The 13,508-nt window shown below is 42.4% G+C and overlaps 1 protein-coding gene across 2 annotated transcripts in view; it reads left to right on the top strand.

The window, feature by feature from the left end:
• CORO7 (coronin 7) overlaps positions 1-13,508 on the top strand; it is a 996,081-nt gene that overhangs the window by 861,967 nt on the left and 120,606 nt on the right. For both annotated transcript variants that reach the window (XM_078663134.1, XM_078663135.1), the window contains 3 exons: positions 10,605-10,737; positions 11,706-11,881; positions 12,614-12,722. In XM_078663134.1, the coding sequence (XP_078519260.1) occupies positions 10,605-10,737; positions 11,706-11,881; positions 12,614-12,722 (418 nt within the window). The remainder of the gene's footprint in view (positions 1-10,604; positions 10,738-11,705; positions 11,882-12,613; positions 12,723-13,508) is intronic.

Below are 13,508 nucleotides of genomic sequence, written 5' to 3'. Positions count from 1 at the left end.
AACAGGCACAGCACAGAGATGCACAATGCAATCTTCTCATACTCACAGGCAGCAGCGGTGCAAGTTTTTCACACTCACAAGAAGGACATCACAGGCAGCAGCTGTGCAATCTTCTTACACTCACAAGAACGACATCACAGGCAGCAGCAGTGCAAGCTTCTTACACTCACAAGGAGACCACAGGCAGCAGAGGTGCAAGCTTCTCACACTCACAAGAAGGACATCACAGGCAGCAGCAGAGCAAGCTTCTTACACTCACAAGGAGACGACAGGCAGCAGAGGTGCAAGCTTCTCACACTCGCAAGAACAGTAGTGAGTAGTGAGTGCAGAGTAGTGAGTAGAGTAGTGAGTAGTGAGTAGAGTAGTGAGTAGAGTAGTGAGTAGGGTAGTGAGTAGGGTAGTGAGTAGTGAGTGCAGAGTAGAGTAGTGAGTAGAGTAGTGAGTAGTGAGTAGAGTAGTCAGTAGTGAGTAGAGTAGTGCGTGCAGAGTAGTGAGTAGAGTAGTGAGGTGAGTAGTGAGTAGTGAGTGCAGAGTAGTGAGTAGTGAGTAGAGTAGTGAGTAGAGTAGTGAGGTGAGTAGAGTAGAGTAGTGAGTAGAGTAGAGTAGTGAGTAAAGTAGTGAGTGCAGAGTAGTGAGTAGAGTAGTGAGTAGTGAGTGCAGAGTAGTGAGTAGTGAGTAGAGTAGTTAGTAGTGAGTAGAGTAGTGAGTAGTGAGTGCAGAGTAGTGAGTAGTGAGTAGAGTAGTGAGTAGTGAGCAGAGTAGTGAGTCGTGAGTGCAGAGTAGTGAGTAGAGTAGTGAGTAGAGTAGTGAGTAGAAAGTACTGAGTAGAGTAGTGAGTAGTGAGTAGAGTAGTGAGTGGAGAGTACTGAGTAGTGAGTAGAAAGTACTGAGTAGAGTAGTGAGTAGAGTAGTGAGTAGTGAGTGCAGAGTAGTGAGTAGAGTAGTGAGTAGTGAGTGCAGAAAGTGAGTAGAGTAGTGAGTAGAGTAGTGAGTAGAGTAGTGAGTAGTGAGTGCAGAGTAGTGAGTAGAGTAGTGAGTAGAGTAGTGAGTAGAGTAGAGTAGTGAGTAGGACATCACAGGCAGCAACTGTGCAAGCTTCTTACACTCACAAGGAGACCACAGGCAGCTGAGGTGCAAGCTTCTCCCACTCACAAGAAGGACATCACAAACAGCAGCGGTGCAAGCTTCTCACACTCACAAGAACGACATCACAGGCAGCAGCAGTGCAAGCTTCTTACACACACAAGGAGACCACAGGCAGCAAAGGTGCAAGCTTCTCACACTGACAAGAACGACATCACAAGCAGCAGTGGTGCAATCTTCCCTCACACACCCACAGCAGGTACTGTGCCAAGGCAGCAACAGAGCAAGAGTCCCTTACAAAGAACAGGCACAGCACAGAGATGCACAATGCAATCTTTTCATACTCACAGGCAGCAGCGGTGCAAGCTTCTCACACTCACAAGAAGGACATCACAGGCAGCAGCTGTGCAATCTTCTTACACTCACAAGAACGACATCACAGGCAGCAGCAGTGCAAGCTTCTTACACTCACAAGGAGACCACAGGCAGCAGAGGTGCAAGCTTCTCACACTCACAAGAAGGACATCACAGGCAGCAGCAGAGCAAGCTTCTTACACTCACAAGGAGACGACAGGCAGCAGAGGTGCAAACTTCTCACACTCGCAAGAACGACATCACAAGCAGCAGTGGTGCAAGCTTCCCTTACACACTCACAGCAGGTACTGTGCCAAGGCAGCAGCAGCAACAGAGCAAGAGTCCCTTACAAAGAACAGGCACAGCACAGAGATGCACAATGTAATCTTCTCATACTCAGAGGCAGCAGCGGTACAAGCATCTCACACTCACACGAAGGACATCACAGGCAGCAGCTGTGCAAGCTTCTTACACTCACAAGAACGACATCACAGGCAGCAGCAGTGCAAGCTTCTTACACTCACATGGAGACCACAGGCAGCAGAGGTGCAAGCTTCTCACACTCACAAGAAGGACATCACAGGCAGCAGCAGTGCAAGCTTCTTACACTCACAAGGAGACCACAGGTAGCAGAGGTGCAAGCTTCTCACACTCACAAGAAGGACATCACAGGCAGTAACGGTGCAATATTCTCACACTCACAAAGAGATCACTGGCAGTACACACCACATGAACACACTCCATAACACATAGCAACAATACATTGGCATTTACAATGCCATTAGCTCAAACTCAAATAAATCCGAGCCCGATTGCATTTCTAATGCTTGTTTCTTAATGTTAACTGTATGAATTTACGAAAAAAAGGGTACTTAAAAAATAAAAAGTTCTAAATCTGACTTTGGTTCCGTAAACCACTGCCCACTTCCTTTTTTTATTTTTTTTTTATTTTTTTTTTTTTACCAGGAAAAGCAAGAGACATTTTACAAAAAATGAATAACAAAAAGAACCACGGATAACATAACATAATGCAACATACAGGGGGTACTTTTTTAAACAGTAAATACAAAAAATGTCTATAACTAGATTTTAAATCAGCCAATGCCGCTAGAAATAACTCCCATTTTCCAATTAGCAATCGGAGACCAAAGAGCCTCCCCGCGGGCCCTGGACCTGATTCCTCTTGTTTCGAATATAGCAGTTTCATATCTATGGACCGCTAGGAGGCGTGCTAGCCACATCTGAAAACTAGGTGGATCTGCTTCTTTCCAGCGGGCGGACAGGATTATCCTTAATACTGCTGTACCAATAAAAATTAATCTTTCTTCAGATTTAGTTAAATTTAAAGAATAATCATGACCAAATAAAAATAAAGTTTCTGATTCTGGTATTTTATGGCTGAATATTTCCTCCCAAAAGGATAAAAACATATTTTTAATCAGTTTTAATTCAGGACAACTATAAAACATATGAATAAGAGTCGCTGGTCCTTGAGAGCATCTAGGACATAAGTCGTTTTCTCGTTTACCCCAGAAAAATAATTTTGCGGGAGTAAAATAGAGATCAAATATGGTTTTATACAATTGTGCTTTGAGATTACTGGCCATGAGAAGCTTCTGGCTCATCTCAAGTACTCTGACGATATCTACATTGGGATTATTTAATTTAGTAGACCATTTATTTTCTATTTTATCTAGGTCATCTTTTTGTTTATCCAAAAGAATATTATATAAAGTTCCAATCCTAGTATTTATTCAAGGTATTGCATCGAGAATTTCTATTTTGTGAAGAGAAATTAAGGATTCTTTAGCTTTTAATATAGCGAATATCTGCGCAAATTTAAAAAAATCTCCATTTGGCAAGTTATATTTAGCTTTCAAATAAAAAAAAGTAGTATCAAAGTCATTTACTAAGAAATCAGCAATTGTTCTGATACCTAGTTTGTCCCATTTTTTGGCAACTAAGGCAAGATCGTGACCGAAAAAAGGATTAGAATACCAAAGAGGCGTATATAGGTTGAGCTTCCCAATCTGCATATATTTGACTACTTTGTTCCAAATTTTCCATGCACTAGCTATTACTTCTCCCTTATAATCTTTATAATTTCTTGCCTCGGTCCTGCGTAGAAGTAAACCCTTAGCTTGATGACCTAGAAGGAGCTCATAAACTGACGGTACTTCCAAGCCTTCTGCATTTTGTAAACTATACCCATTAATCATAGGAGCGAGTTGTTTTAAAAAAGCTGCCCAGTGATATAGGATTAAATTGGGTACAGTAAGGCCTCCTCTGTCGATCGGTAGCGATAAAAGTGCGAGTGATCTCCGCGTCTTCCCATTTTGCCAAATAAATTTCGATATCAATGAGTTAATAAGCATTAGCGTTCCTTGATCAATGGCTAACGGGATCGCTCGAAATAAATAGAGGCATCTGGGCAGCGTGTTTATTTTGACGTAGTTAACTCTTCCTATGATAGAGAGTTGAAGGCTTTTAATCCTTTCGAAATCATTCTTGATCTTAGTTACTAAGGGATCAAAATAAATTTTAGGTAATAACTTTATATTTGTGCATAGAACCACTCCCAAATATGTGGCTATTTCAGCCCTTCTCTGATCCGAACAGATGGTATTATTAGTACATAAAATAATGGTCTTTCCTTTGTTAAGGGAATATCCTGAACAGCGTCCAAATTCAATTGTCGTTTTCTCTATTTCACGGATAGCCTCCATCGGGTTAGGTGTAATGACCGCAATATCATCGGCATAGGCCAGCACTTTTGTTTCAAAAAGATGATTAATAATAGGTTTAATAATGCGGTTTTCTAATAATTTCAAGATAAGAGGGTTAATATATAAAGCAAAGAGCAGGGGCGAGCAAGGACACCCCTGCCTAGTGCCCCTAAAGATGTTAATGTATCCGGATAGTGACCCAGCTACTAGAACTCTTGCTTTGGGGCGAGAATACATAGATTTAATAGATTGAATAAATTTGGGGCCGAAATTGTTGTGTTTCATAACTTCCCAAAGAAACCCCCATGAAACACGATCAAAGGCTTTCTCAGCATCAAGCAGGATCATCGACATCCGTCCCCCCGTGGCAGCAGTGGCATCAAACAAGGCAATAGCCCTGCGGGTGTGTTCTGTGGTACCCTTGCCCGGTATAAAGCCATGCTGCCACGGGGGAGACAAGACTCTCGACGACCCTGCTGAGTCTGAGCGCCAACACTTTTGCATACAATTTGGAGTCCGAATTAATCAAAGATATGGGACGATACGAAGTTAGCTGTTCAGGGGGTTTTCCCTTTTTTGGAAAAACAATTATAGTAGCCTCATCCCAAGAAGGTGGTGGAACACCATTATATTGAATCCCGAGGAATAAGTCATGTAAAATAGGGCAAAGTTGGTGGCTAAGGACCTTAAATAAATAAATCGGTAATTTATCAGGGCCTGCTGCTTTACCAGACGATAATGATAATAAAGCAACACTCACCTTTGCTAATGTGATTTCTTTTTCCAGTTCTACCTTGGTAACATCATCTAACAATTTCATACCCTCGGTGTTGGTAGAAAGGTTATCCAAATAATCTATTATATCCTTTTCAATAGGTGGGGCATCTTCTGAATATAAATTTTGATAATACCTTTGAAATTGGTATTTAATATCTATCACGTGAGTGAAAGTCTGCCCATTATCTACAATTGAAGTGATATTATTCTTAGCATTTTTCTGGCGTGTAGTAAGTGCCAGTTGTCTACCAACTTGCTCCCCGCTTTCATAGACAAGTTTCCTATGTGTTTGATATGTTTGGGCAGCTTTCTGGCTAAGTTTGGTATTTAATTCGGCTTTCAACACCGCTACCTGTAACATCAAATGTCTGGCGTCCTGTTTCTGCGTAATTTTGGTTGTGTGTTCTTCTTCAGCTTTAGCTAAGGCTGCAATTTTTTGATCGTATTCTTTTCTAGTTATTTTCCTAGTTTTATTTTGGAAGCTGATTGTCTCCCCCCTTAGTGCAGATTTATAGGTGTCCCAAACAATATTTCTGGACGCACTATAGCGATTAATATTAAAAAATTCTTCTGTCCAAATTTTAATGTGATTAATGTATTCAATGTTGGATAATAGTTTCCTATCAAAAGACCAGGAATTCTTTTGATCGGAATTAGTATCATAGGTAATTAGTAATACTAAAGGGTTGTGATCAGAAATTATTTTGGGTAATTTGTTTATGTATGAATCAGATGCCAGATCCCTGGAAGTAAACACATAATCTATCCGAACATGCTTTTGATGGGGGTGGGCGAAATATGTATAGCCGTGATCATTAGGATTATTTTGTAACCAGATATCTGTTAGACCCAAGCTATACACCAAACTTTTAACAGCGCGGTATACCCTTGGTTTCTTACCCACATATTTCTGTTGTGGCGATTGAGTAAAAAGAGAAGGAAAAAGTGAAATATTGAAATCGCCACAAAGAATGAGCGGGCCTCGCCAAGTAGCTAGTTCTATTTCCAAAGTTTGGAATATTGCAGGATCATCCTGATTAGATCCATAGACGGAACAGATTGTAATTCCATTGGCCAGTTTAGCAATTGCCCACCTTCCATGTACATCAGATAAAAAACGTATACCTTTACCAAGACTAGATTTCGCAAAAATTGCGACACCTCTAATAGTTGAATGTTGAGACGACGAAATTAAGAGATTATAACCCTTAAGGTTTAAAAGGGCTCTTTTACTCCAAGGAATATGAGTCTCCTGAATACACAAAATATCAACAGGATTTAGCTTTATTAATTCCCCCAATCTAAGACGCTTATCTCTGGATAACAATCCTCCTACGTTCCAAGATTGAACAGAGAGTTTACCCATTATTAATATAGAAAAATTGTCTAATGGTTTTACTCCAGTAATAATCCTTTTCTTGGTGTACCTCCTTTCTCATGATCTCAAAAATTAAGCTTGCTCTTGCTAATAAACCTGGTTTGTTTTTTATTTTTATCTCCCTTCCCCACCCTCCCCCCTTCCCCTAACCCCAAAAACCCCTCCCCAGAGACCCTCCCCGTGTGCTTCCCCCTGGTGGAGGCATTCAGACTCTGAGGGAGTCTGTGTGATGAGGTTGCAGCACCTCAACTGAGCTACCGTTTCTTAAGAAAAATCATGATAAGATTCAGTACTGATAAGTAAAGTAAAATTGAAAAAAATATATATAAGGCAAAAGAAGTACGAAATTCATAAATCATGTCCATACCCATATCTACATCCATGTCCATTAGGTACATAAATATAATAGAGTGCCAAAGAACAATACAAAACAGCCATACGTCAATATCATTCTTCACAAGAGAACCAATAATTTATCACAAATATCAGTATTTCAGTATTTCTGTGACAATGTAACAATGCGGACCAGGATGTAATTAGCGATTTCCCCCCCCCCCCATTGAACATATACTGATTGCTCCTTCAAATGTCTGTAACTTTATCTATTATCTATTATCTAGGATATTTCCTCCAGATAAGATTTCGCTTTTATTTCCGATTGAAAAAACTTTGTCTGCCCACCGTGGATAATTTTTAATCTTGCGGGGTTGTTCAGGAATGCAAGGGCCCCTTTGTCTTGAAATGGTTTAATCAATAGACGTAACCGCCACCTTCTTTCCATGGTGGTGTGGCAAAAGTCTGGCCTTGAAAAAAACAAAAAATCACTAAAAGATACTTTACGGTCAGGTCTCGCTTTCTCTGCCACAGCCTGTCTTAGCAGGAAATTTCCAAAGTAAACTAAAATGGCGCGGGGGTATATACCTGGTTTGGATGGTAAATTGAATGGAACTCGGTGGGCCCGTTGAATTTCCATGTCCCAGTTCCAATTTTTAATCTCAGGCATTGACTCACTGAAAAGTTTAATAATGAATGCTCGAATATCTTCCCCCTCAATTTTCTCCGGCACTCCTAATATGCGCAAATTATTGCGCCGCTGTCTATTTTCATGATCTTCAAGCTTCCATTTGATGTCCATCAGTTCTGCCTCTTGAAGCTTAATTTTCTCCGAGTTCTCAGAGGAGTCTTTCTCCGCAGACATCACCCTTACTTCCATATCTGTAACTCTTTCACTTATATGGCTACAAGTCTTTGAAAGTTTCTTAACAACCCCTTGCATTTTGCGCAGAGCGGCACGTGATCTCCTACTGTCTACTGCGGCCTCTTCTCGATGGGCCGCTATTGCTTGCAGAATAGTCTCAACCGCCGTAGAAGGTAACTCCGAGTTACCGGGGATACCGGGGTTGACCTCTTGAGATGTAATCAAGTGCCTGGGGTTGCCTTGCATAGCTCTAGATCCCACTTTAGGCTTAGCTTTAACAGTATTTATAGTTTGTCTGTCCCCCCCATAATTATCATCTGATGAGTAGGGGTGGAGGTCATCCTCCTCTTCCGTAGAGTCATAGCTCTCTGACCATTCGCCAGCAGTATCAGCTCCAGCCTCCCCCGTCTCATCGGAGAAGGAGTAAAACACGCTTAGATCCTTTTCCCCCTCCGAAGTCTGAGCGTTTGGTAGTAAGGACAGATTAGGAATTGACCCAGTGATACCTTCACTCACTACAGTAAGTTCAGGGTTAGTGTGGGGGGGCATACACAGCAGCTCTTCCGTAAGGGCTAAGACCACATTCGGTGTTATACATATAGGCTGGGTTGTGACCCCTGTGGTTATACATATAGGCTGGGTTGTGACACTCACAAGGAGACCACAGGCAGCAGAGGTGCAAGCTTCTCACACTCACAAGAAGGACATCACAGGCAGTAACGGTGCAATATTCTCACACTCACAAAGAGATCACTGGCAGTACACACCACATGAACACACTCCATAACACATAGCAACAATACATTGGCATTTACAATGCCATTAGCTCAAACTCAAATAAATCCGAGCCCGATTGCATTTCTAATGCTTGTTTCTTAATGTTAACTATATGAATTTACGAAAAAAAGGGTACTTAAAAAATAAAAAGTTCAAAAGCTGACTTTGGTTCCGTAAACCACTGCCCACTTCCAAACAAACTTTTCATTCCCTTTCGCAAAGGGGAAAGGGGTTCACAAGACCCCTTCCCCTTTGTAAATAGGTTGCCACCTTCTTTAAGGAGTCAGTAAACTATCAAGGCATTGCAACCAAAATTGTGGTTGCTGATGATAATCATTGCAAATCGGTGTTTGAAAAGTTCTCCCTAAGCACGTCCCTTCCAAATAGAGATTTGAATGCATTTCTGAACCCAGTTTGCAATTCTATAACTTGTTGCTGAACCGCAAAATGGGTTTAGAGCATGCAATTAAGTCATTCAGTCACAAACCTGCTGATTTAGTGAATTGCAGGCTTTGCTACTGCTAAATGGCTTGTGTACATCCAGCCCTAGATGCTTTATCTCGTAGTGTACCGTACATAGTCATTAATTTTAGTTTTGTTTTTTCACTACAGCAGGCTTTTTTAATGTTTACTCAGGACTGAAACTGCAGCCAGACCTGTTGGCTTTCCAGTGCTGGTTATTCTTGTGACTAATCAAACATCATGTAATGAAGATGGGGCATTTGGATGGGTGTGAATTTGTGAATGATTTTGAGGAATTGATCTGTGATCAAACAATTCTAGTGCTGGTTTCATCAGAAGGTCATGTTCTGCCTCGGTAACAAACCCCAACATAGTTCCTGTGGACTGATGAGACTGGCCAGAACGAGTTGATTCTGTTTACGCAAATGTGTCTTGTCTGAAGTATGGTGTTGATGAGACATTGAGTTCACTGACTCTTTTTAAGGCGAATGGGAAAAGAATGGTGAAGCAGAGAACCATAGTAGCTTGCAGTTTCCGGTGAATGGTCTGTTGTTGGGAGAATTGTGGAGTAGGGGCTATGTGCGAAATGTATGTAATTGTCTTTTGCGTAATTAAGTAAAGTGTCGAAAAATTACACGTAATTATGCGAAATAGAAAAAAGGCATTTGGCTCTTTGAATTAATTTCTCGCTAAGGAATGTGCAAAAAACACTATTGAAGCAAAAAAACAGCCGCTTACATTTTGGTTGTTCTCATTGGTTATGTTCGCAAAATGTTTACCTTGAACTGCGTGTAATTACGCGACGTGAAGGAATAGCGTAACGCCAGGAATTTTACGCAATAGTTAACGCGAAGTTTTGCGAGATACCGCCCGCGTAATGGAACTTGAGCCCGGGCCTAGAATAAAACTGCTTGGCACATTCCTAATGTCGCCCTGTCCTCCTGTTAAATAGAGTGTCTTGGTGTCTGGGTGTTCTTCAGTGTGTAAGTGTAGAAAACAAGGCGTTGGATTGGAATTGTATATTAAAGAAGGAGTTGTTAGAAGCCCTGACACCTGTTTTCCTGGATGTCCTGACGCTGTAACTCTGTACTTGAGTACTTGTGGCTGAGTTTCTGCTCCTGGAATCCTGAAGTCAGTCATATTATTTTAGCTCTTTCCCATTCTGAAATTGTTAGCATAGACTGCCACCTAGAGGCCAGACTGGAAACTGCCTGCAGCTGCTATTTCAGGAATCGCTGTTGACATACTGAATGGAGTGCTTTGCAGATATACGGGCTTCCCTCCCAGCGAGTTCTCTTCGCCAGTTCTCTTTTCATTTCGTAAACTGCATCAAAACCTGTTTCTCTTGTGCTGAAATTCCCAATTAGGACCCTGCTCCAGTGCTCTTTGGTCTTGCAATCTTTTTGGATATTTTTTTTATTGTTTTTCTCCTTCTTAAGCACATGGAGTTATGTTATGTTATGTTAATAACACTTCTATAGCGCACAGCTGCCCCAGCCAAGGGGCGTCCCGGCGCTTCAGGAAGGGTACCCAGACACAACACAGCAATACGAGAGCGGAAGCGCACAGATCTGGAACTTAAGAACTATGAGTAAAGTGCATAAGCAAAAGGTCCACAGAGTTACTCCTGACATTGTGATACTGGTGGCGCTGTTAACTGTAGTCATCAACCCCGAATGATCTAAGAGAGACCTCTTAATGAGGCATAAGTGGCGAAGTACCCACAAGCCAATAATGGGAAAGAACCACAAACCTGGGTAACTGAACCGTAAAATGATTTCATGTAAGTGATTGACAACAGATTGTGAAAAACATGTCTGCATCCTAATTCCTTATTTCTTATTGGTAGGATATAGACAACCTATCCTCTCCACCCAGTTCTCTGACTTCACCCACAACACCCTCCAGCATGGCTGTCTCTATCTCCAGTACCAGTGGCTTCATCTCCAGCCCAAGCCAGAAGTCCCTGCAAAACATTCTGGGTAAGTGCATCACATACTACTCTTGAACCCTAGCTGATGCCTCCGATTTTTTTGTGGTAGCATTTAAATATCTTCTAAACCACTATAGAGCCTACTTTTATTTGTCATGTTATATTCACACGCGATGGAGTTTAAATAAGTCTGCGGTATAATGAGAGGAGGAGGAGTCGGGACATTGTGTCTGTTGCAGATGGGGGAGGGTGCACATTGTTTTTTGTTTTTTTTATTTTATTTTTATTAAGCTTTTGTGTCAGTATGCAGACAAAACAAAAACAATGACATAGGCAATTATAATACATTATAAGGGGAGGGTGCACATTGTGTGTGATTTACAGAATAGGTGGGAATGGATGTAGAGTCAGATTGCTAGGTGTGTGATATGCAACGGAGGGCAGTCTGTTTATACAGTGTATAAGAAACAAAATACCCTTTGCCATCTATCAATCAGTCAGGATTTATGAAGCGCGGCTAGTCACCCAATAGTCACCCAGCGACTTACAGGCGACAGAGGCTTATTCAAACAGCCAGGTCTTTAGGGTCAATTGGAATTCCGGAAGTGAGGTGATGGTCCGGAGGTGTGTGGGTAGGCTGTTCCAAGTTTTTGCTGCGATGTGGGAGAAGGAGTGTCCTCCATTTCTGCTTCGGTAGATGTGTTGAGTATGAGCAAGTGAAAGGGAGACGGGGCGTAGTCTTCTCAGTGGTTGGTCTTTGCCGGTTGTCATGTTTTCAAAAGTATTGCAATTGACCTTGAAGTTAAAGGTGCCGATAGTGCTATATGCTATATATGTGTGAGTGCATGTATATTAGGATGATACTGCACTTGAGGAGGCAATGCCTCTGCACCTTGCGTCTCCTGCCCCAAATTTACATTTTGCATTTTTAACAGTTTGTTTTTCTTGTGATCTTTCGGAGACATTCGCACTGGCCTACTAAATTTCACCTTTTATCCGTGAATGTCTTTTTTTCAGGTCCCAGTTCCAAGTTCCGTCATGCACAAGGGGTCCTCATGCATCGGGACACCCACATCACAAACCTAAAGGGGCAGAACCTGACCACCCCTGGAGAGTGCGATGGGTTCTGCGTGAACCAGGAGCGAGTGGCTGTCCCACTGCTAATGTCTGGTGGACAGATATCTGTCTTGGAGGTAAGCCCTCGGACACACTCCACTGCCACATTCTGAATTCAACTCGAAGCTCTTAGTATCATCTTCACCTACTGTTCATCATTTCAACATTCAGCATATTTTCTCAACTATTTCGTAAAGGTTATGTTTTTTTGTATCTGGATCCTTAAGGCTTTTGTGTGACAAGATTACAGCTGGAGGTATAGTCCGCGATTGACCAGACTGGCACATATATTTTGTGTCTCACAAGATCAGAGCACGAGTGTTATCAAAGGCGGGCAAGAGCTGCACCGGTGTTTGAGGGGTTGGTGGGACATCAGTGGTACAAAGTACCTGCTCTTTATAGAGAAGTGCAGGTTCTAAGTTGCCCACCTAATGAGAAGCTGGAAGCCTTCAGTGCTATTAAGATTTACATGAGTAGGTTGTTAGTAAATTATTTGCAGTGAAATGTGAGTTTCATTGATTCACGTTAATAATTATGTGATCAGGTAATGAGCACTCGCCTCTAAAGCATACTTGAGGCATTGCACATGGCTAAAACCTAGTAAGGAGCCACTTAGTTCACCTTTGTCTAATTACATATTTAGATTGTGTACTTTTGTGAGGCCATCTCCGCAGCCTGGTTTCTTTTCTTTTTCATTGTCTTTTGTATCAGTTGATAAGGGGCAAACTATTAATCTAATGGAAATCCATCACCATGAAGCCAGCCAGTGCTACAAGTCCATCACTTTTCTTTCATGTTCTTCCCTTCAGCTCAACAGGACTGGCCGTCTTCCAGATACTGCCCTTCCAACTATTGAGAATGGGTCTGCGGTGGCTGACTTTTGCTGGGACCCCTTCTGCACTGAGCGTCTTGCAGTCGGTATGTATGGAGGTTTCTGCTGCCCTTGGGTGGCATTGCGGAAGATAGGGTGAATGAGCAACCAGGTGTTAATGCAAGTAAGTGAGAAAATTGGAATGAGTGAGTGAGCAGACTGAAGACAAATAAGTGAGCTGAGACCCAAAGATGAGCAGACGGAGAGGGAAAGCTTTGGGTGAGCAAGAAGTGAAGGCGGTGGTGGCTCCTCCACTGAGGCCCCCACTGCTTTTCAGCAGTGTAAAGAAAAATAAAATGATTATAATTCAAAGTTATTATTCTTTCATTTTTTCCTGTTGCGAAAGCTTTGCGGGGCAGGCCTTCTCTGCAGGGGAGGAGTGTTTTTACTCTCTAAGGGAGAATGAGTGTTTGGCCGGCCTTCTCAGGCCGGCCAAACTTTCATGGGCACTTAACATGTTCTCCACCCAGGCTGCATTACAGCCTTGCTGGAGAACATGCCCACGCCTCCAGTCCCCACCTGAGCGCCGAACCACGGCACTCAGACTAATCACAATGCTGCATTGCAGTGTTGTGATTGGCTCAGGGGAGTCTGGGTGCTTCCTGTTCTGGCCGGAGGGGTGAGGAGGAGAGACGCGGCGAGGAGGACATGGCGAGGAGGTAAGTGAAATTAATTTTAATTTTATCTCTGCCTCGCCCGCCATCCCTGGTTCGTGCCAGTTGCCACTGAGTGAAGGAGGATTAAGTAAGAGTGAAGGCAGGTCATTAGACGGTAGTGAGCAAATAGGGAGGGCAGTGTGAGTGGTTGAGAGAGACTATAGGTGAGTGAGTAGA

Source organism: Lissotriton helveticus, chromosome 10, assembly GCF_964261635.1.
Source record: "Lissotriton helveticus chromosome 10, aLisHel1.1, whole genome shotgun sequence".
NCBI classification, from domain to species: domain Eukaryota; kingdom Metazoa; phylum Chordata; class Amphibia; order Caudata; family Salamandridae; genus Lissotriton; species Lissotriton helveticus.
The sequence above is the reverse complement of the archived record's forward strand: the minus strand, read 5'-3'. Positions and strand labels throughout refer to the sequence as shown.